Source organism: Pongo pygmaeus, chromosome 2 (assembly GCF_028885625.2).
Source record: "Pongo pygmaeus isolate AG05252 chromosome 2, NHGRI_mPonPyg2-v2.0_pri, whole genome shotgun sequence".
NCBI lineage: Eukaryota > Metazoa > Chordata > Mammalia > Primates > Hominidae > Pongo > Pongo pygmaeus.
The window spans coordinates 124,388,743-124,414,066 of NC_085930.1; the positions used below are offsets into that span (position 1 = coordinate 124,388,743).

The 25,324-nt window shown below is 36.9% G+C and overlaps 1 protein-coding gene across 19 annotated transcripts in view; it reads right to left on the bottom strand.

Annotated features, from left to right (window-relative positions):
• RBMS3 (RNA binding motif single stranded interacting protein 3) overlaps window positions 1-25,324 on the bottom strand; it is a 764,097-nt gene that overhangs the window by 545,164 nt on the left and 193,609 nt on the right. For all 19 annotated transcript variants that reach the window (XM_054479599.2, XM_054479608.2, XM_054479604.2 and 16 more), the window contains one exon: window positions 10,630-10,688. In XM_054479599.2, coding sequence (XP_054335574.1) covers window positions 10,630-10,688 — 59 coding nt within the window. The remainder of the gene's footprint in view (window positions 1-10,629; window positions 10,689-25,324) is intronic.

The window sequence follows — 25,324 nt, forward strand, 5'->3', positions numbered from 1 at the left end:
TGACCAATAGGTCTATCTGTATGCCTAGCAGTGAAAATAAACTGCCTTTTTCTTAAGAGAAGTAGAAATTAAATGAAAATTTTGTAATTTTCTCTTATTACACAACTCTAGGAGAAAATTATACCTGTTTCTAAAATGATATTAAAGTACTTATATTGCCAATATTTTATAGATAAACAGGCATTTGAGGTCACTTATACTCCTTTGAAGAAGCATATCACGTGGTACATTCACCTTTCAAACTCAGTTTAGGTTTTTGTAGCTTTTTTTGTTTTGTTTTGTTTTTCAGCTACGTACATGAGTTTTTCTCTTTCATATCCCAGAGCTGTCTTTTCTTTACTAAAGGGAAGGAAAAAGAATAGCTATTTAGTATCAGTGTGATTAACCAATAAGTTAATAAGAACAATTGCTAGCATCAAAGCAAATGATGATTGACCATGCCTTAAATGCCAGATGCTTTTACCATAGTTTAAAAAACTAAGGAGTCAAGAATCTTTAGGCATTTTTTGTTCCTTTTTCTTTTAAACTTGTAAAACAATATTACAGAGTGAATAGCATAACAAAGGAGTGAACAAAGAAAATTTTTTTCCCAGAACCTATACAACTCAACTAGAATGAATTCCATCACCTGTCACTGTTATGGAATGTGCTTTATCTCAAGCACATCAGGTTTATAGGCCCTAAAAAGTCTTGAAGCTATCATATAGCCAACACCAAAAGGTATGAAAGAGACATCCTTTAAGTACTTATACTTTTTGCTACTAACAAAGCTAATCTCAATAAACACAAGTCAATTCATAAAACACACATTTCTTACACTTAAAATGTACTCAGAATGGCATTAAATTATGTAAGTTATATACAAGCTCTAAACAAGTTGGTTCCTAGAAGAAATCCAAGTCCAAGGCCACAGAAACGTTTGCCTGATGTATGTGCCCAGCATACGGCAATTCCATGTAGTTCTGAAAATACCTTTGTATTGCAGGTGTAGATAACCTCACTTGGCAGTTGAAAAACAGATGTTCAGAGATGTTATGTGACTTGTCCAAGAAAACTAAGATCATAATTTAGAGAATTTCTTGGTATAGACTTCAATTGGAAAATTTTTGAAGAACTGTGTCTTTTTTATATTTAAAAGGCTATTTATTTACTTAGTATTACAAATTTACATAAATTTTAATGAACTGAATACACACATTTATCATATTTGTGCATTATACATTATTCTATTTTGTATATCATTTTAAATATACTTTAGTATATATAATTTGCCATATATTAATAAAATCATTAATGAACAAAAATAGCTTTAAACCAGTAAAAAGAATAACTCCACATTAACAAAATAGGTACTCTTTGAATTAAGAATGAATACTTTTGGCCGGACACAGTGGCTCACGCCTGTAATCCCAGCACTTTGGGAGGCCGAGGCGGGTGGATCACCTGAGGTCAGGAGTTCGAGACCAGCCTGGTCAACATGGTGAAACCCTGTCTCTACTAAAAATACAAAAATGAGCTGGGCATGGTGGTGCATGACTGTAATCCCAGCTACTTGGGAGGCTGAGGCAGGAGAATCGTTTGAACCCGGGAGGCGGAGGTTGTGGTGAACTGAGATCACACCACTGCACTCCAGCCTAGGCAACAGAGCGAGACTCTGTCTCACAAAAAAAAAAAAAAAAAAAAAAAAAAATGAATACTTTTAGAGAATAACTCTGAGAAACATACGCATCTGTATGTCTTTGGTACTCTTGGTGTCTGTACAGGCCTATGGAACACATACCTGGCCAAGCTTGTGCTTTCCATTGATGTAACATCAAAGGGTCTCAGACACAGAGGTAAAGCACTAGGATCTAAGTGACTACTCAGAACTGTCCTGCATCCTCAATATTTCGGCAATAATCCTAACTACCTGGGTCCCAGGGAGTTTATAATCTACAGGAAGGACAAAAACTAATCATAAAAGCATGGGAGATGGGGTATCCTTAGATCTTCGCACACAGATGGTGCCCAAAGGAGGTGGTTTTGTAAAGGTGTTTAGATAGGATGAGTAGAGTCTTGGAGGACTTTTTGAGAAGGTGACTTTTGGAAGCAATAATTTACATAGACTATTAGAGGTAGGAAGAGAGAGCATTTTATGTTTATCGACATGAGTCAAATTCTTAAAATAGGGAAGTGAAAGACAGGAGCAAGGAAGCAAATAGAATACCTGGATGACAGTTTCCGTTTAGTCAGATAACATGGATTAGTAAAAGTAACATTCAGTTTATGGGTGAAAGTAATGTAACTCTATCATTTTATTTTTAAGATGTTTTATATTCCTCAACAATTATTTTAAAAATGTTTTCCCAGGCTGCGTGCAGTGGCTCATGCCTGTAATCCCAGCACTTTGGGAGGTTGAGGCGGGCGGATCATGATGTCAGGAGATCAACACCATCCTGGCTAATACAGTGAAACCCCGTCTCTACTAAAAATACAAAAAATTAGCCAGGCATGGTAGAATGCACCTGTAGTCCCAGCTACCTGGGAGGCTAAGGCAGGAGAATCACTTGAACCCAGGAGGCGGAGGTTGCAGTAAGCCGAGACTCTAGCTTGGGTGACAGCGTGAGACTCCGCCTCAAAAAAAAAAAAACAAAGTTTTCCCAATAAAATCCTTTCTGCATGTTCTGCATGTACAAAAGCATTAGGGAAGTAGGTTACAGTACTAAAGGCTGTTGAATACAAGTTGATACTTAAAACAGCAATGCTGATGTTATATTTCATGTTAGTGGATAATTTTACTTTTGTCTAATATGTATATTAAGTGATTACAAGCAAATGCCGAGTAAATATATAGCTATAAAACCTGCTGAAAAACATGTAGCTGTATGACTTCCAAAATAAAAATACCTATTTTGTTTTACATTTATATCAAGGACTTCTCAAAGTTAACACTAAATAATCATAACATAATTAATATCCTGATACTGGAAATAATAAGTTTGGAAAGCTAATTTTTGGCAGAAGTATTACCTTTAGTTGTAGTCGTCTGGTTGGGTCGTAGACAACAAATAAAGACCATTTACCATCAAAGTGGATATCCTTTCCAAACTTGGCTATAAGATAATAAAATTGGTATTTTCTTAAAAGAGTCACAGGATAAAAACTCTACATAAAAGGTACCTACAGGACAATTCTGAGTAAACTTGATGCACTAATGAAGGTTCCAAAGTTCCTGCATATGCTAACATTTTCTGAAATGAAAACAAAAGCCAATATCAAAATCAAATAAAGCGAACCTTCAAGTTTATAAATTGATGACCTATGACTAGTGGTAAACTTAATACCAGAGTAGATTAGAGTAAAATTCACAAAAAAGGGCTAGGGAAATATTACACATTTCATATTCCAAAGATAAATATAATTTAAAATGTAACACTTTTTTGTCTTTTCTTTTTTTTTTTTTTTTTTTGATGTGGGCAGGGGATAACCTAATCCCGTTACATGAAAATTGAATAAATGTGTTTTTCAAGCCATTTTGCTTCTCATGAGCTTCTTGATCAATAGACTGTGAGCCCACCTGGTGGAGGTGCTTATTCTTCTCAAAATGTAATTCCTCACACTCATAAATTTCACAGAACATTTATTTTAGTTTCCACTGCTTTCAAGAAATAAAGGTACTAGAAAAGAGGCTTTCCATGGTGTTGGTTTCTTCCTTTACTTGCTTGATTTCCATGTGGACCAGCCCTGGAAAGGTCTGTTATCCGCCAGAGTTAAATAGTTCCACTTAAACATTTCACCACGAAGGCATGTCAGTGTCACTTGCTAAAACTAATCCATAGGTAAAGGATACCTCATGTCCTGTAATTACTCTACCTAAACATATAACAAAATATAATATCCCGCCCTCCTTCCAGGTTCAGGGGTATCAACACAGAAATCTGTACTTCTGACCAGGCGCAGTGGCTCACACCTGTAATCCCAGCAATTTGGGAGGCCGAGGCAGGTGGATCACCTGAGGTCAGGAGTTCAACCAGCCTGGCCCACATGGTGAAACCCTGTCTCTAATAAAAATACAAAAAGAAATTAATGGGGCATGATGGTGCGCACCTGTAATCCCAGCTACTCCGGAGGCTGGGGCAGGAGAATAATTGCTGGAGGTGGAGGTTACAGTGAGCCAAGATCGCGCCACTGCACTCCAACCTGGGTGACAGAGGAAGACTATGTCTCAAAAAAACAAAAAAAAAAAAAAAAAAAGAAATAAATATGTATTTCCCTCACATGTATAAATATTCCATCAGTGCATAAACAAGAAAAGTAAAATAAAATTGATGAATTCCAAAGTCATCCAAGTGTATGGCCTAATATTTATTCACCTAGAAATACTTTAAAAATGTATAACATGATTGTGAGTCTAGAACTGCTAAATGGATTCAGTCCAGTAACAAAGTCACACCACTCTCTGAGACAATCTAGATGGGCTCTAAATCCTCTCTATAAAATAAGTGTCATATGCAGAATTATTTCTCTTATAGAAGAAATAACAATTTATGATTTATTTAATAACGAATGATATCCTTCATGGATGATTTCAGAACTTTTGGATACTCGTCTCCAATTTTGATTTTAAGGGCTCAATGTAATGTCAAAGGTAACATAAGCTCCATAAATATAATTTAACCAGCCTGTGACAACAAAGGCAAAAGAGAGTATTTCAAACCCTCAGAAGTGAGCTGGTATGTTTGGCACACTCTATCTACTCTTATACCCTATGGTTAATAGGCATGGAAACCTTCTATGGAATATCCATTACTCATTCCCTCTACTGTAAACATATAGCCTATCAGAAATATGATGGTGGTGACGCCGGTGGGTGCAGGGAGAAAAGGGAAACCAACCTTCAAAAGCAGGAAGGCACAGACAAGTGAATTCATTTAAGATTTACACCTTGTTTCCAATAGCTTTCATTTAATTTTCCCTGGCTTTTTAAATTAGCAAATACACTGATCCAGAAGGAAAACACATGGGGAAAACAAAAGCCAAACAAGCAAAAAATGCAGTGCAAATCTCTGTGACTTGTACAATAGCTCTTATTTAGTCCTTGAGTTTGAATATCTGAATGAACTGTGGTCTGTTTTTCATTACTCCCCATCTGGAGCTGTTACTCGCTTTGTTCAGCAATTTCTGGTCATTTTGGCTTGATGGTGACTGCTTTGTTGTATGTTGTCATATTATACGGAATGAAAGCTGATGCAGCCACCACCCAAGAAAGAATGATCTTGAAAACAAGAGGTTATGTTGAAAGAGTTCCTGATAACCCCTTCCGGAATAAAAAAGTGAGCCTGACTACTGTCCCTAACTTACAGGGTGTGGGTGGGATTCAGGACAGCATAAAAGCTTTTCTTTTAAATGCTAAAATAGGATTCAATTCTGTTGGTTTAATGCATCAGGTTAATTTTGATACCTTTTCTTTTTATCTCTAAGGAGACAAGTTCATGGACTTTCTCATACCTTGGTAAAGACTAACTTACACACAATATGCTGTATGTGCAACAGCTAATGAAGAACTGAATTACTATCATGTCTTTAAAAAGAAAAACAAACAAATCCTTGAGTTCATGATGTTTAGATTTAATTGTATAGCCTTTGCCTGGAGATAAAGTTGCAAAGGATTCAAAACCAAGTGTCACAGAGAAGACCAAATCCAGTTTGCGTTCTCTAATGATGACAGTCTTGATGTCCTTAATGATTTTGTTTGAAAAAGCCGCCTCACACATCCTGTAATTTCTTTCCTAAATAAAGCAATGGTCAAGAAGTACTCAACCTCTGCCTATTATTATTTTAAAAAGCAAAACATGTTATTCTCTCCTAATTCTTCACTATTTTCATCTGGAATTATTTTACAAAAACGAAGAAACATATAGTCATGAGTTACTCAGGTTCCATAGAAAGAACAACCAAAATATAAACATAATTAAAACCAGCTTAATTTTTCCAAGAGCTGTATTTTTTTTCTTGCCCAAAAAAACAACAGAACAGATTTGGAGAAATGTTAAGATGATAATAATGATGATAATAATAATAATAATAATAATAATATATCACCCATAAGCCCACTATGTTAAAACAAACATTTTTGTCTTGCTTGATATTGCCAGTATTTTATACAAAGGTAACAGGAGATATCGTCAAACATTTTCCATGTATTAACATTGTTAATAATCACAACACACTGCGAGTGAGGCTCTGTTATTACTTTGCTGATGTTCTTACCTTGCAGAAGGCACAGCAAGTTGACTAATCTACCACAGGTCACACAGCTACTAAGTGAAGAGGCAGTGTTCAACCCAGGCAGCCTGGATCTACCACAGTCATAACCACACTGATCCTGACTCTCAAATATTTACATAGCTCCACATTCAGTGTACACATTATTTTATATCCTTTTATATTGATTTAACTTCATATAATAAACATTTTTCTAGGCTTGGCATAATCTAGTCTTTATGACTACCATTTTAACAGCTACATAACAGTTGTATATGCTCCCTAAGCTAGAATTTGGATGCTTCCTATATTTTTTCCTAGTAAGGAAAATGAGAGTGCTCAAAGTTGTACATAGATACATAATTTAAAACATATGTTTAGATAACATATTTGAATAAATATTCTCAACAGACTAACTAGTTTCAACTGTATGCTCTTTATTGCTGTTTCCATACTGACTTTAAAAAAGCTGTACCAATTTAACATGGTACCAATGAAGAATGGATGAACCAGTTTCAGAGTGAACAGCATGAATGGCCTACATGTTATAATGTTTGCTACTTCAGTGGTTATAAACTATCACTGCATATTGCTTTAATTTGCACGTTTCCCATCACTACCTAACTTACCCTGAGGACACTATTTCCCTTGTAGCCCTCTCAAGTTTGAGTTTTGTTTCTTTTTTTTCTTCCACATCCCTCCTCCCACTGGACCTGTAAGTGGTAGTCCGCTTTCCTCCTTTCTCAGTATGGTTTCTCCCCTACCTAAAATCTCCAATTTAGAATCTCACATCATCACATTTTATAACCAACTAGTCTTCATTTTCATCATGGTCTACAGATCCCTAGTATCATTTCCCATCCCATTATTTCTCCACAGATACTTTTTGGATTAGTCAGTTTTTCTAATACAACTCCTGTTTCATTTCTCCGCAATTCCAATAAACATTTAGACGATTGTTTCAATACTCGTTCTTATCAGTTCCTTGAACCTTTCCATGACCTCATGTCTTTTTCCTATTATTCCCTTGGTCATCACGAACAATTATATACAATTTTCTATAATTGCTGTCTTTCTAATCATATCTTCTCATAACTATGTCAAGGTCTATTTTTTGAAAGGAAAATACTCTAATACATATCAGCATATCATTAAAATAGTATTTTTCTAAAAATATGAAAGGGATAGTAGTATATTTTTGATCATGATTTGCTGACTTACAAGGCACCTCCCCCATGATGTGCTTGATGAAGGTTGTGATTCACTCACCACTGCTAAGCACAGACTCCACATGCTGAGGATAAGCAAGGCAATGGGAGGCTTTTATAAGCATATAATGGACACATGATCACTTTGCCTTCTTCATATTACCCTCAGGGCAAACGGTCTAAACGGTGTCCAATTTCTTTTTTTTTTTTTTTTTTTTGAGACTGAGCCTAGCTCTGTCACCCAGGCTGGAGTGCAATGGCACAATCTCAGCTCACTGCAAGCTCCGCCTCCCGGGTTCACGCCATTCTCCTGCCTCAGCCTCCCAAGTAGCTGAGACTACAGGCACCCGCCACCATGCCTCGCTAAGTTTTTATATTTTTAGTAGAGACGGGGTTTCACGGTGTTAGCCAGGATGGTCTCGATCTCCTGATCTCGTGATCCGCCCACCTTGGCCTCCCAAAGTGCTGGGATTACAGGCGTCAGCCACTGTGCCCAGCCTAACTGCTGTCCAATTTCTTACAGATGCCTTTCTTTAAGTGATTTTCCTAGGCTGTTCCACAGCCCAGTCTTTCCTCCCTCCCTCTCTTCCTTCCTTTTTTACCTCCTTCTCTTACTCCTTTTCTTCTTCCATATTTATTGGTGAGACCAGTATTCATATCACTAGAGATAAAAGTATTTTGAAGCAGTAAACTCAATATTTTCATATTTATTTAAAATCTATGTATTTGTAAGATTATATTAATATATAATGTTCACAAAAAGTTGATGTAAAAAACAAACGGAGATGTAAATTCTAATATTTTCTTTTAGCATCTCCAATAAACAGTCTTGTATCACCCTTCACATATCTCACTTTGGAGATAAGTTTTAAGTTGATATAAAAAACAAAGAGAGATGTAAATTCTAATGTTTTCTTTTAGCATCTCCAGTAAACAGTCTTGTACCACCCTTCACACATCCCACTTTGGAGATAAGTTTTCTATAGCACACAGGCCCTGCTTCCACTGATTTTAGGAATCTCTCTACAGAAACAGAAAATTAAATAAGCTGTTGCAAAATAGTGTGGATAGGGATTTTAGGAGCCGAGGTAAGGATACCCATAGTATAAGGTCCTGATAAGCACCACACTCCCACTATATAATTTGCTTATGGAGACCCTGACCACCCATTTTTAGTTACATCCCTGTTTCTTCAAACCTTCACAATTATAGAAGGGTATAGTTTTTGCATGTTGGCAATTTACATTTTCGTGGTCTTCAGTGTTGTACTGTGACAATAGATATCAGCAGGCTTGAGCAACTCTACCTTTAAAAACTTTCATGGTGAACCCCTTCCTATTACCCTAATAGTAATAGTTAAGCTGATTTTTTTCTAATTTCTCTCTTGTACTATGGCTTTAAAGCCTACATTTTTTTTTTTGCTTCCACTCTCTCCCTTTATAATTCAATTTCACGCACCTTTGCTGAAATAACGTTACTAAACACCTATAGAATCATATTTTGTCTGCTCAAAATTTTAAATTTTAATTTTAAATTTAAAATATCCAGGATATCATTTAAAAACCTACAAAATTTTAACCCCTTTCTTCTTTCTGTCCTCACTGGTACTTTTTTTTTTTTTTTTTTTTGAGAGGGAGTCTTGCCCTGTAGCCCAGGCTGGAGTGCAATGGCACAATCTTGGCTCACTGCAACCTCTGCCTCCTGGGTTCAAACAATTCTCCTGCCTCAACCTCCCAAGTAGCTGGGATTACAGGCGCCTACAACCATGCCCAGCTAATCTTTGTATTTTTAGTAGAGTCAGGGTTTCACCATGTTGGCCAGGCTGGTCTCAAAGTCCTGACCTCATGATCCACCCTCCTCAGCCTCCCAAAGTACTGGGATTATAGGCGTGAGCCACCGCACCCAGCAGTACTTTTTTTTTTTTTTTTTTTTTTTTTTACAGCTACATGGGTCTACTCAATTACATTCTGAAATTATCTCTCCTGAACATCCACGTGTCCCAAGCTCACCCATTCTACCTTGACTTTATAAACTTCATTTCCCTAAAAGAAATCTCTATATTCTCCTCTAACAGTGGTTTGTCGATAATTCTGTTTTAGATACTGCTGTTACACCCTCACATATGTTAAGGTGATATACTAATCCTAATAAGGATATTAGAATTAGTTTCTTGGTTTTCTTGGTATCTTTTCAACTAGGACTTGAAACTATGAGGTGGAAGAAACCATGTCATATTATTCTTTGTCTTGTAATATGTAGTTCATTTCTGAGTTTATAGAAGACATGGAATGTTTTTATTTTTTTAATTGCTGAATTGAATCTGACTACCATTATGCAAGTAGGTAAGGAGATACATATATAGGAGTTTCTGAGTGTTCTTTCCTAAAGCTTGTGCACATTGTATTTGTATATGAAATAGAGGCAGTGTTTAGAATGAATGTGGCTCTGCTATACTTCTTGATTTCAGTGTTACAACAAAGATTAGATTAAAGGAACAACAAACAGCATGTTACAAGAAGCATTCCAGTTTTCCAGTAAGAACTGAGTCATGCAAGAGAGACCATACAGGTTCCACAATTAATTTAATGCAACTTTTAAAAGAATATAGGACTCCCAGACATGAAGAAACATGAGCCACAGATATAGTCCAATGACTTCAGAAGTATTTCCAGGAAAACCAAAAGCCTGTCTTAATAAGATACCAACTCTGAAATCCCTGAGATGCTTATAGCTGAAGCTTAATACAATAGGCCCACCAGTAAATTTATTCATAGTCAACCAATGTTGCTAAAGCTTTAAAGAACAGAGAAATTAAAATGTGTTTTGCATGGGGAAGTTTTCCCCAGAGTTCCTCATTTTTATATAGGAAATCAATTTGCATCACTGATGATATCATTCACATCAGACACCCCAAAGTTGTCAGGAGGTAATTTAGTTTTATGCTGAAGCAATTTGATACTTGTTCTGATTTGTGATTTTCATTTTGTTTGTTAATGAAAAAAATTAATGAGCAATGTTACTAGAAATACAACTTATCAAAACATTGGCATCATTAAAGAGGTTTTCCATACCATGCATTGTGATCATTGTGCAGCTGGTACCTGGACCTCCACAATGGAAGAATCATTAATCAGATAGCATAGGCAAGATTTCAAGGTACAGATGCCCTTACACATACCTTTGCACTGATTTGTGTTTTTGTCAAGAATTGCCTTTGTAGATACAATTTTTCCATACCTGAAAGAGAGAGAGAAAAAAATCCATGTTATTGTAACCCAGTGAAGACACTTAAAACACTCTAATGAACATCGGGGCACACACAACTGAGCATGGATAAACCAAGAAAACAAGCTCTGGATTCCCATTTCACACCTGGATGATGTCGTTTCACCAGTTCTTCTTCATAACTTAGGAATGTTCTTCCCTATGTAAGCAATGGGTTGAGCTTCAAAAATAAACTTGTCAGGCTGTCACAGGCAGCCAAAAGAGGATCACACGTGATTGTGATCACAGTAAATCGCACTCTGTGGATTCATGGAAGAAAGCATGGACCTTGGTGCTAGACTGAACAGGGTTTACATCACCTTGTGTTGTAACACTGTAGAGTTTAACCCAACTTGACTAAGACACAGTTTCTTCATCTGTAAAAATGAGAAGCTAAATATGTCAAATCTCCTAGTTCAATCAACATTTATGTCTTTGGGAATCCACTATATTAGGCTCCAGGAGCAATGTAATATAGTAGTTAAAAGAATATACTGGGGCACCAAACTACTATGGTTCAAATCCTAATTTAGCCTGGGTATATTTGGTTGGCTAAGTAAGTAATATGTGCTTTTTGCATCATTTGATCATCTATAATAATATAAATATATTTATTTAAATAATGATTTGAATTATTTGTAATGATATAAATATTTTTGTAAGTATATAAGATGAGGATAATATTATCTTCTTTATAGGCTTTTTGTGAAGGTAAAATGGAGTTTACCTAACATGCTGAGGACAGTGGCCGACACAGAGTAAGTATTATTCATGTTAGCTCTTCTTCCAATGATGCTCTCCCTGCTATCAGCTATATAAAAATGTCTCCAGCCTTTGGCATTCTCTGAGAATGATGAGAAGTGGAAGTGGATAAAGATTCTGTCCCCAAAGCTTCAAACATTACTACTTAGACTGTCAAAACCTTCCACTGAGAAAATTGACGTGTAAAGTTATTTGCTAAAAGATAATTACATTTACAGTTTACATTGTTAGTTTTAAATGTTAAGGATTTCATTATGTTCTCACTCTACCTAGTTGTACAGATACTCACCTGTTCAAAGCTTTTTTGTTTGTTTCATATTATCAAAATGACTATTACCTCATGCCTATTACCACGCGAGATTATTCCCTTTAAAAACTCCCAATCCTCCCTTTCCATCTCCCCCAAAACACTCTTTTTGGAGCCCTATTTCACCCCAAGAGTTTCTCTGTTGGGAAAATAACCAGTAAAATAGACTCATATTTGAACAGTCTCTTTACTAGACAATGATTCATCATACCTACAATCGTACCCATTCATACCCAAACATACCCAATCATACACAAACATACCTAGCTGTAATGTTAGCTAGGTTTGAGCTATTAAGGTAAATAAATATTTGCAAAATTATATGTATCTTAGAGTAGAAAATAAGGGATAAGAGAAGAAAATGTCACTGCATCTTTTTTTTCTACACCAAGCACCATTGATACAATATGTGATAAGTAAAAATCAGAAAAAGAAAAAAAAATTAGACCAGGTATAACTATCTTACACCAGGCACATAAACCCTTAAGACAAAAATCCTTCTTAATTGGTTTATAAAGGTGTTCCTGAAATTTTTATATAAGAACCTTCTAAATTGAAATTTAGCTCTGTCTTAAATATGAAATTAAACATTACTGTGTTTCATAATGGATTTCATCTCACAACTGGACTGTTAACAATAGTCAATGGCAAGCATATTGTCCTACTGGATCAATATTACAAGAACGTCCTCTACTGCATTAAATGTAGTATATGTAATCATTTTTACAGCAAAAAATGTTAAATGTTTTCTTATGGAAAGCATTTGTGAGTATTTTGACAAGTAACTTTTTTATAAACAAAGAAAAAGAATTTTATTTCTCAGAAATTATTACAATATTACTATCAATGGAAAATCACACACACAGTCCAAAAAAGCAAACCATGCTATTTCTTGATTTCCTTATTTCTAAGCACTCTCTAGGCCAGACTTTCCAATAGCACAGAATCACAAAACAATGGAACCCAACTCAGAGTACTTGACCCAACCTCTACTATGACTGGAGGAACAGGAATTTCATTCCATGGCTCCGTTACAACATTCTGCGTTAACAATTAATTTGCAAAGCTAGGATATGCTTTAAACAACAAGAGAAGGTACTTAATGGGCCACTGGTTACAGTTCACGTCTGAACTCTCAGGATGACAAACAGGTACTTTCTGCATGACTGGCTCTGTATTCTCTGTGATCGGCAAAGTCAACAACTGATGTAGATAAATAAGGTTTAGATTTTTTTTTAAAAGACCTAACCACCATAAACACAAGACCCATGAATGTACTATACCTATGAAATTATGCTTTTATCAAAGTATACTAGTAGATTAGAATGAAAACTACTCTACAGAGTAAAAGTACATGATTTTATACACTCTGAAGGAAAATAAAAATTTCTGAAGTAAAAAAGTATGCCTTCATGTATATAACCTCATTTACTTACTCTTTCCCTTCATAGGGTTTAGATCAAGACCTTATGTCTTCATAAAGTTTTTTCTTCAACTATGCCACCCACCACTGGAAACAAAAATCTAATATTAGAGAAAATTATATGACCAAATTGCTGAATAATGCCTGGAAATAGACACCTGAGCACAAGTCCCATGTGCCTCCTGACTCCAGAAGCTTTCAGACAAATCCAATTCACTTCTCTATCCTTTCATTTCTTGCAGTTAGATTAGATAAAATACTATCCACAGTCTACTTCCTTGGGGGTTTGAACTTTTCAAGGGAAACAAATAAATGAAGTAAATACATTTTACACTATACTTCTTTCCATGTGGGCCTTCTCTAGTCAAAGTAGGAACTCCCTAATACAGCATTGCAAAGATGCTTTTTGTCAACTCCATACCTACATATTCACCGACTATCCTGAGTGCTCATATATTCTACAAATATAGCCAGGTCTCTAATGACATTTTCTTTATATTCAAATACAGCCAGGTCTCTAATGATATTTCTTATATTCTATTTTCTTTATATTCTAAGAGTATGCTTTAAAAGAGTAGCTAGTCTACAGTAACTATTTGCTTATTACATTTTTGAGTTTTCATAATTGAGTTTTATAAATGTATATATTGTCTATCAACTTTTAAAAACACTTTTACCCTAGCTTGTCAATACAATTTTCATATTTAATTTTTTAAGAGAAATAGCCAGTTCTTTTCTGGCATTTATTCTTAAACAGCATCTGAGTCAAACTATATTTGTTGATACACTTGATTATTCCACATACAAGCCTAATTTAAATTAATGGCATCTTTTATTTTCGAAGCTGAAGAGAAAAAGAGCTATTATGGGTCTACTCTTCATGAATTATGAAGACATCAAATTGGTGGGATCCTTCAATAAAGAATTTATTTTTAAACCCTTTTGCTGAATCACCCACTGTGTATATTAATTCAAAAAATACAGGCAGAGACTGAAAATAGAGTCTCCGCAGTCAATTAACTCTCAGCTAACTCATTTTTCACATGCCTTCTATATTGATACCAGACTAGAAAAAGGTATCACATTTATTTAATGGATGAAACATTATCCTTTCAGCAAATGTGGTTGTTTGCCTACTTCTAGATGGCTCATTCATTCTTTGGCATTTGGGGATGGTAATGGAGCATATCTGTAGCTTTAGGGACCCAGTTGGAATGTTGTAGGGCTATCTCTCTGATGGAATACATCAGGCAGGTTTCACCTACAAGTTTACAACCCATTTATATTCTGAAGTTTTAACAAGTTCAATCTACAAATGAGTCATCAAAGTCATGCATAATTGTTATGGACTGAATTTTCTCCCCTCAAAATTAATATGTTAAAATTGTAATTCTCACTACCTCAGAATGTGACTGTATTTGGAGACAGAGCTTTTAAAGACGTAATTAAGGTAAAATAAGGTTATACGATAGGCCCTAATCCAATATGATTGTTGTCCTTATAAGCAGAGACAGGCACAAAAAGACCATATGAAGTCATAGAGAGAAGGCAGCCATTTATAAGAAAAAGAGAAAGGCTTTAGAAGCAGCAATGGTGCCTATACCTTGATCTTGTCTTTCCCACTTCAAAACTTTGAGAAAATACATTTTCATGAAGCCACCCAGTCTGTGGTACTTTGTTATGGCAGTCCTAACAAACTAACACAATAATCTTCTCTGCAAGGCCTCCTGAGCTTTGCAAAAAGGAACAGAGGTGAGAGGATTCATCAGACAAGACTCCTTTTTAAAATGCTTTGCTCAATGATTTTGCACTTGTCCCTTCCAAGCTCTTACCTAAGACTTTCAAGCTCTTTCTCATCTAACATTTGTGTATGATAACAGAAGCCTAGAAGTCTCACAGTGTTACAAAGAGCAGATAACAAATAATCCAGAACCTGGTCCTTGGTCTTGTAAACTGGGCAGTGTTTCTTTCCCCGGAGAGATAGTCAAACTCTGTGATCATGCATCCACACCAAGTAAACTTTACATGTCTATTGTGCAAACTAAAACGTCTTTTATTAACATACTATTTCGAGCTAGTACCTTACAAAGAACACAAAATAAGATTATCTAGCTGGGAGATTTGGAGAAAAGTTCCTAGAAGAGGAAGTGTTTGAAGAAGGGGCAATATTTTGTCAATGAGGAATGATTTTTATGTGTCTTAGAGATTAGAAAAACAATTGTTAAAAAAATGAGTCTTTTTTCAGGTCAGTGTATTACTACTTAGCAAATTTCTATTTTCATGCTACAAATATCTTCACCAGGAACCTAGGGCTACAAACAGCATTTCGAGTTTGATATACTCAAAGTAAGTGGTTCTCCATGTTTAATGGGCAGCAGAACCTCTTAGGAGGCTTATTAACACAGGTTGCTAGACTCCACCCCCAGAAATCTGACTCAGTAGATATGAGGTGGGCCTGGAGAGTTTGCATTTCTAACAAGATCCCAGGTAAGGTTGATACTGCTGATGGTGCTTTGAGAACCACTGCTCCAAAAGACTAACACACAAACAGCAAAGAATGTGGTTTGTTATTTGCAATACTCCAGAGACTAAGGGAACTTTCTTTCTTTCTCTCTTTTTTTTTTTTTTTTAAGACGAAGTCTCTCTGTCGCCCAGGCTGGAGTGCAGTGACGCGATCTCGGCTCACTGCAAGCTCCGCCTCCCGGGTTCACGCCATTCTCCTGCCTCAGCCTCCTGAGTAGCTGGGACTACAGGCGCCCGCCCCCACGCCCGGCTAATGTTTTTGTATTTTTTTAGTAGAGACGGGGTTTCTCCGTGTTAGCCAGGATGGTCTCGATCTCAACTAAGGGAACTTTCTGTCAATATGGAGAACTACTTTTAAAACTTCAAACAAATTTTCGTTCATATAATACTTTAAATTGAAAATGGTAGGCTGGGGGCGGTGGCTCACGTCTGTAATCCCAGCACTTTGGGAGACCGAGGTGGGTAGATCACGAGGTTAGGAGTTCGAGACCAGCCTGGCCAAAGTGGTGAAACGCCGTCTATACTAAAAATACAAAAATTAGCCGGGCGTGGTGGTGCACACCTGTAATCCCAGCTATTCAGGAGGCTGAGGCAGGAGAATCGCTTGAACCTGGGAAGCAGAGATTGCAGTGAGCCAAGATCGTGCCACTGCACTCCAGCCTGGATGACAGAGCGACACTCCATCTCAAAAAAAAGAAAAAAGAAAGAAAGAAAATGGTAGACTGTGTATTTTTTCAGAGTTTTGCCTAACGATATACCTCATTTAGCCAATATAGTAACAACTTACAACTCTGTTTTGAAATTTGTTTTCAGATACCTTCTAGAAACAAAGTCCAAAGAAAACATTGGCAATGCCTATGTAAATCTCTTCTGCCACTTGAAATAACTAGTTGCTAAGTAGCAGTTTGACTGAATTACAGTGAAAATCTTGTGAGGAAAAATGGCAAGCAGATAATGATTAGTAACTGGTTTGTGCCTTTCCTTGTTCTTTAATTAGAAATAGATGTAAATCTGGCACAAAAACAGCAGACCAAAAATGCATACTTTCAAGTTCTAAAATAAAAAAAAATCACTTATTTCCTAGTTCTCAGAATTAGTAACTCTTGGGTTATACTTTAGGTCATATAGTTGGGTTATATAATTTGGGGATATATATAACCTGTCACCTTAGCAAAAGTTTATGAGAAAGGGATTTCCATACCAATAGAGTCAGAAACCTCACATGCATCTGAGTACCTTCTACAACTGATTCCAATGCATTTCAGCATATTTAACATTCTTTAATATTTGGCCAACTAATATAGAAAGAGCATGAGGTTTAGAATCAATTAATATAGACTTGAATCTGAACTCTGCCGCCCACATGACCTAGGGCAAATTACTCAACCCCTCAGCACCTGTTCCTTGATCTGTATGATTACTATGTTGTTTTCCACAGCAACTGTAAAAATGAAATAAAATAGTATGTATTAAAACTCCTAGCACAATATGTGACATGTTAAAATTGATTCCTTTCTCTTATTAAACCCTCCCTTATTACCTATACATTTACTGTATAGCATAAAATAATAACTCAGACACTAGTATCTTATGACCATTTGATAGAGCCAGCATGTCCCAGTTCAATGCTTCCAGAGGCCCCAAGGAAGCACATGATTTAGCATTTATGCTTTCTAATTTGTACTCCAAGTCAATTCACAGTTTCCTCTTCACTCACTCAGTCTCCTTCTGACAATACCTAGTTACTTGCTCAGACTGTTCTCCAGGCCACGTGAATGCTGTCTCCGCTACCTTCCCATATGCTTGTCCCTCCTAATCTTTCCACCAGGATCCACTACTCTACTTCAGTACCTCTATTCTACCCTGTTTTCTATTGTCTCCTTTTCTGGCCATCATCCAAGAAAGCCATTATACCTGGTCGACCACATCTTGACCATTTCTTGGTTGTTACTGCCATCAACTCCTCACTTATTCATGCATAGTTGATATCGAACGGTACCCCATCTCCAGAACCATTTGCCTTCTAGAACCTAACCATGTAGTATCAATTCTCAAGTTCTTATGTAAGTGGCTTTCAGATTTTGGAGGTTTTAAAGTTCTTTCAGGAATTCATGGGTATCCCTTTCAAAGCTTCTCATCTCCACCCCAATGTGTTTCATTTAGCTGGCACCTATTTTTACAACACTTCCTAGACACTAGCCCTTTTTCTAAGTTCTCTACATTTTTCAACTCATGTTAATCATTGCAACAAACCCATGAGGGAGGCACTATGTCTAACTACATTTTACAAATGAGGACACTGAGCCAGCCACAGGGTAAGTAACTTTCCCAGGGTCACATGACTAGGAAGTAGCAAAACCAGGATCCAATCTCAGACAGACCAGCTACAGAGCCCAGGCTCTGCCAACACTTGTTGCCTCTCAGCTCTAGTGCCACCTGCCATTCTCCTGCCTCAAAAGAAGACCTGCTTCTCCTTTTCTCCCCGATTAGTATTCATCCCTGTGATGTCTGTGACCTGTTCCCCTATCTATCACCTATATTTCTCTGAAAGGTACATGCTGTTTCCCAAATGCCAGGGCTCTTTCCCCTCTGCCTGCCCTTAAACATGTGCAAATCCTTTCCATCCATACACTGGTTATCATAGGGTTTCTCTCTTTTCATTTACTGCCAGACTTTTCTTGAATGATTGCTCTACTCAAGCTACTTCTTTCTTTGCATTACCCAGTTTCTGCTTAATTCCAAAACACTGACTTCTGTTGGAACAATACTTTGAAAAGTGACCAGTAACTTTCTAATTGGTAAAAATATTCAGTTATTAGCCTTAACTTCTTGGCACCATTTGACATCCTAAATAGCTTCCTCTTGAAATATCCTTTCCCTGGGATACATGCATTACTTTCATCTGGTTCTTTTTTCCTTGCCTGTACTTTTTTCCCTTATCTCCATCACTTACCCCTTCTCTTGCACCATGTTCCAGAAAGTGTGTGTAGACAAGCTTAATCCTCAGTCAACTCGAGTTTTGGTGCTACAATGTCCATTACAGTAATAATTCTCAAAATGTAATGTGCATTGGAACAACTGGGTGGCTTCTTATAAATCTGGGGCCTCAACCCCAGAGTTTCTGATTCAGTTTGTCTGAGACTGGGCATGAGTTGATCCCAGGACCACACTATAAGAACAACCGTATTACAAATCTCCTTTATTATCATGCTTTGAATTCCCATTTCTTTGTGTTTCACTCTCAAAATTTCTTCTCCAGATCTGCCTTCACCCTCAATCCTCAGTACTGAATCTCCAGTTAGAGTTATTAGATATTTCTCCTTGTATGCTGAATGATCATCTCAAATGACACAACAAAGTTCAACTCACCATCTTCCCCTTTTTCTTTTCTCCGAAAGTATTTTTAGGGCAGAAACTAGTCAGGTATTGAAATGGATACTGGATAGAGACTGTGATGACCTGGAGAACTTCAGCTTCAACTGAAGTGACATCTGCTTGTCAGCTCAACCAGTATTACCATAAACAAATATAATCCCAGCATTTCCAGGCCTTCTGATGTTTTTTGAAAGAAATTGATTTTTAGGCAAAATTTCCCAATTTTTTGAGGTTGGCTTAGAGATTTTACAAAGCAATATAAAGGCAAAATAAAAAATTGCCAAGTTGACCAAGCCTGAAGAATCTGTTTGTGATCCTGGTACTATTGTCTAATTTCCCCTTTCCTTGCTAAATAATCCAGGTCCTTCAAAATTAAACTGCATGTTTTGACTCATTTGATCACCAATTATTTCTCTCAAATCTGAACAGCTGCTGTGCTCACAGCCTGTATGAAAGCACCCAGTACTTTATTTATTTATATATTTATTATTTGATATGTTGTCTGTTGATTCCCCTATGAGATTTTCTCTTCAATGAGACCTTCATTTTGAAAAGGTCCAGATCAGTATAGAGCTTGATGCATAATAAGCCTCCATGAACATCTTTAAATTTCTCAGTAATTTTTATGGACCTGACAACATTCTCCATATCAGAAACACCCACTAATGATTGGATTACATATATATACACATTGTATATTATATATATTATATATACATGCACACATATACATTACATATGCTATTCACTGAACACCTGCTATGTGACAGACAGCAGTAGATATTTTATTGCAAATTCTCATGCCTACATAATTAGTTGATATTATTTTCATTTATTTAACATGAAATAATTAAATTTAGGTATATTAATTTACTTGACTAAGTTCATGCAGCACTTAAGTTATATTGCTTATATTTAAATTCGATTATATTTGGCTTCGAAATCTCTACTCTCCCTTGGATTTCATGCTGTCCCTATGTATAGTGAATAAGCTCAGATAAAATTCAGTCATCTGGCCAGTCAAGATGCCTTAAAAAAAATGTGTAAGGTTTGCAAATTTTGGACATGACTAGTCCTTTAAAAGGCAGAAAAATTACCAACATTCCTTGGAAATAACATAGCTTCATATTTACCACTGCTTGTTAGAACTTCCTCCTAAAGAAACTTGTTCCTTGAAGCAGCTTATGGCTTCACAATACGTAGCACATTCTAGTACAACTGTGTATCCAACATCAACCGAATACGTAATGGAAAACATAGCTTCACAGCAGATTTTACATCTGATATTTGAGAAGACATCAAATCTGATTCTGAAAATCCTGACATCATCGACAGTCTCAGTTTTAAGAGAAAACTCCATTAAATCTGCAACATATGTAACCATTTTCAGAGCCACATTTCAGTAGAGTGGAAGTCAGCTGTTTATAGCACATTCTTGGTGCTACAGTATGAATGTTTGTATTTTCCCAAAATTCATCTGTTGAAACCCAATCACTAATATGGTGGTGTTAGGAGATGGGGCCTTTGGGAGGTGATTAGGTCATGAGGGTGGAGCCCTCAAGAATGTGATTAGTGCCCTTACAAAAGAGGGCCCAGCAAGCTGCCTTGTCAGTTCCATCATGTGAGGACAAAGCCAGAAGGCAACATTTAGGAACCAGACAATGGGGCCCTCATTAGACAATGAACCTGCTGCTGCCTTCATCTTGAACTTCTCAGCCTCTAGCATGGTAAAATATAAATTTCTCTTTTATGTAAGCCACCAGGTTTGTAGCATTTTGCTATAGCAGCCCAAATAAACTAAGACAGTTGTTTTTCACTGTATCTGCAAGCACAGTTCCAAACCACATACTAGGTTTTCAAATAAGTTATATGTTGCTAATGAGGTGGTAGCTCCCAAGCCTGGCATGAGTCATTTAGTTTCATTCTAACCTCCTCCAAATTGTCTTTGGGCTGGGTGTGGTGGCTCACACCTGTAATCCCAGCACTTTGGGAGGCCAAGGTCAGTGGATGGCATGAGCTCAGGAGTTTGAGACCAGCTTGGGCAACATGGTGAAATCCCATCTCTACAAAAAAAATCAAAACTTAACCAGGCATCGTGGTGCATTCCTGTGGTTCCAGCTACTTAGTGGGGTGAGGTGGGAGGATCACATGAGCCCAGGAGGCAGAGGTTGCAGTGAACTGAGATCGCACCACTGCACTCCAGCCTAGTTGACAGAGTGAGACCCTGTCTCAAAAAATAAAAAGAAAAAATACACATCATCTATATCACTAACCTCATTCTCCTCATCCCTACTCAACTGACGTATCTCTAATGTTTTTTTTTTCTCATCCCCAAGTAGCTAATTTTAATTGCGGTTATGATCAAATAGGATTTTGGGCATATCTTTATTATTAGAGATGGCAATTGGATCATTAATTGTATCAATGATAAAATGCTGTATTTTATTAGTACTGTATTGTATTGTACTATATTGTATCTTTTCTTATCCTAACAATGAGGATGAGTTCTTCAAGAGCAGAGCATAAATTTTTTTGTTGTTGTTGTTATATCCCTGACCCTACACACAGGGCTCAATACATGTTCATTAAATGAGTGAATAGATTAGTGGATACCATATATTACACCTTGAACACGAAACAAGATGATTAGGATGGCTATGGGAGTCAAATATGTCTAGGTACAGTGGTATGCCTCCTATTTTCCAAAGTGACAAAGTGCATACTCTGCTGATAAAGATACATTGCTTTTTATACATTATGTTGAGCACATTTCCTTCATTTCATCCACAAAGAGAGTGAGCTATATCACTCAAGGGTCAAACTAAAAAAGAGTTTAAAAATACTGATTGTAAAATACTTTATGAAATTTGTATTATTTTTAAAACTGCAAGGACACTCAAAAGAAAAAAAAAATGAGTTAAAATGCTAAAAGAGAAATTCCGTGTACTGTAGCAGCTGCTGTAAGCTTTTTAATAGATACACAGTTTTGAGTATTACTATGAATAAGTACCTAATACAAATAACTCAATGATGTATTTCTCAGGGAGATTTGTCTATAAAAGAATGACAGTTTTGAGATGTCTGTAGAATCTTTCTGAGCTTCGTAACACTTAAATTGCATTTCTGTGATTAAGTAATAAAAGAATGCATGCTTCATTTAAAGATTCAGAACCCACAAAAGGCAAAATACACAAAGCCATATAATGCAGAAATAACCAGTTCCATGAAGGTGATTTTTATTTTTTAAAAAAGTTACATACATAGAAAGAGCAGAAAAGATAAAATCCAGGCCAACTTTAATTCAAAATAACTCTGTTTTTCTTATTTCTAAAAATGTATAAAACGAAGTACCCAAGTGAAAGAGACCACAGCTATTTTGTCAATACATTAATCTCCTTGTATTAAATTTTGAGATGCATACTAGGTAAAGCTGTTATTTGTCACTCCAAAAGATCAATCCTTGTGGAACTATACTAGGGAGCCCATTGTCCAGTCTTTAGTTAAATAATTCATAATTGCATAAATCAATGGTGTAGTTCAACTACCTATGAGAAAATTATTGGCTTTATAGACTCTGTATAATCCAGAGAACTTTAAAAATTCGGTGTAAAATGTATATAACTACCTCACTGGTGGTGAGGTTGGTGAGAAGACCTAAAGGAGTATGTAAAGTCTTCTAGCTCAATAATAGGCTTATAATAGATACTCAAAAACAATAGTTCATGGGGTCATGCACAATCTTTTAATTGCCTGCTGGTCAGAAATTTCAGGCTTATGTTATAATTAGATTCCATAAAGCATAATCAAGAAACACAGTAGATTGCGAAGTTTGTGTGATGCTGTCTCAAGTGAAGTATCAGTGACTTCTGGTTCACTTGTTTGCCTTAATCCTTCTCATTACTGCAGGTGTGCATGCTCCCCTGAGTGCACGCCTTTCATTCCACAGGGAGTCAGTGGGGGATGTTTTACATGACAAAGAACACACCTAGGATGCCTTTTTGTTTGTGCCATTTAGGAGGGTCATGGGCCAAAGGAAAAATGCAAGAAAAATTCAGCCGCTCTCTGCATGCCAGGAAGACTGTAATGTTGTCTTATAGATCTTTTTACCAGATCAACTCTTTTTTTTTAATAAGCTTAAATATATTTATCTAACTTCCAACACAAGGCCCCACATAATGCTCTCAATATGACCTGATTTCTGTACTCTCATAATCCAAAGCACTGCTTTCATACTTTCTTGAAATATCTATGACTATGAATCTTTGTATTTAGGCACCTATCACATCCCATAATCCTTTAGGAGATAGCCCGTGCTTTATACGTTTATGACGCAAAGGATATTTACGTCTAGTAGATATACAGTAAACGTTTCATGATTTGGTAATGTTCCTGGAGGAAAGATAAGACCAACCACTCTTAATTGTGGTGTAAATAAGAAAAGGAGTAATTGGCTGGGCGCAGTGGTTCATGCCTGTAATCCCAGCACTTTGGGAGGCTGAGCTGGATGGATTGCCTGAGCTCAAGGGTTCGTGAACAGCCTGAGCAACACAATAAAACCCCATCCCTACGAAAACTACAAAACATTAGCTGGGCTTGGTGGTGTGCACCTGTAGTCTCAGCTACTCCAGAGGCTGAAGCAGGAGAATTGCTTGAACCTGGGAGGCAGAGGTTGCAGTGAGACAAGATCACGCCATTGCACTCCAGCCTGGGTGACAGAGCAAGACTGTTTCCAAAAAAAAAAAAAAAAAAAAAAAAAAAATGCATTGTACTTGACTAATTGTTCCTCTTAATTTTCGTATTTAATTATGCCTTAAGCATCCATTACAGACACTATTTATACCATAATAAACCTTTCATTAGCATATGTATCACTTTGCTCAGCTGGGTTGCAATATTATCTCAGTGAACTATGCAAGAAGCTTCTTATGTTTTAATAATTCTTTAGCCCTTCACAATGCTTTATATATCTTATTTATACTATATCAGTTTTTCCCCACTAAGCTCAGATTCTCTTTCTATTCTTTATATTTCCATCACTCCCCAATGTGACCCCTTAAATACAACCAAATTCAATCACGGGAAATTTCTAAAATGTTCCCTGCTATGTTGCAATTCCATCAGCCAAGAATTTTCTTCCTTTTCTCCTGCCTCTCTACTCACAACTTGCTTTGTCTAATTTCAGTTTAATGGTCTCCTCTATAAATATTTCACTCACCATCTTTCTTTTAGCTGAATTAAAAGCTTCTTCTAGACCAGTATGCCTCTTTGTAGCACTGTCCCTACTATATGATAAGCACATACTTATTTCTGAGAGTTACTTGAAAACATAAATTGTGTCTTCCTTGTCTGTGTCACCCAGTCATCACACAAAACACAGCACAAAATAGGTGTTCAACATAAGTTGTAAAATAGGCAAAAATGAGGATGTTAATCCTATGTAAACAATCAACTTAAAAGAAGAGTTAAACTTGAATCTTTTTTCTGCTATGTCCACATCAGATAAAATTATTAGGGAAGCTGTGTTTCTTTTTTCTTGCAGTAATCCCTTGTACTAAACATACTGTTTACAAATATAAGAATATTCATCAGCAGCCTAAAACTGGAAACTACCCAAATGCTCATTAATAATAGAACAGATAAATATATTAGGTTTATTCAAACAATGGAATACCATACCATTATGAGAATAACAAACTAGAGCTACAAGCAACAACTGTGGGTGAATCCTCAAACGATGCAGAGCAAAAGACACCAGATAAACAAAAGTATATGGTCTACAATTGCATTTATGTAAACTAATGTATTAGAAGTTAGGATCGTGGTTATCCCTGGCAGAGATGAAAAATTAGAAGAGGTGCTGGGCGCGGTATTTCATGCCTGCAATCCCAGTGAGAGGTGACAGCGTGCTGGCAGCGCTCGCAGCCCTTGCTCGCTCTCGACGCCTCCGGGCTCCCACTTTGGCAGCACTTGAGGAGCCCTTCAGCCCACCACTGCACTGTGGGAGCCCCTTTCTGGGCTGGCCAAGGCCAGAGCTGGCTCCCTCAGCTTGCAGGGAGGTATGGAGGGAGAGGCGGGAGTGGGAACTGGGGCTGCACGCGGCGCTTGTGGGCCAGCTGGACTTTCGGGTGGGTGTGGGCTTGCCCGTGCCCTGCCGGCCCCGGGCAATGAGGGGCTTAGCACCCGGGCCAGCGGCTGCGGTGGGTGTACTGGGTCCCCCAG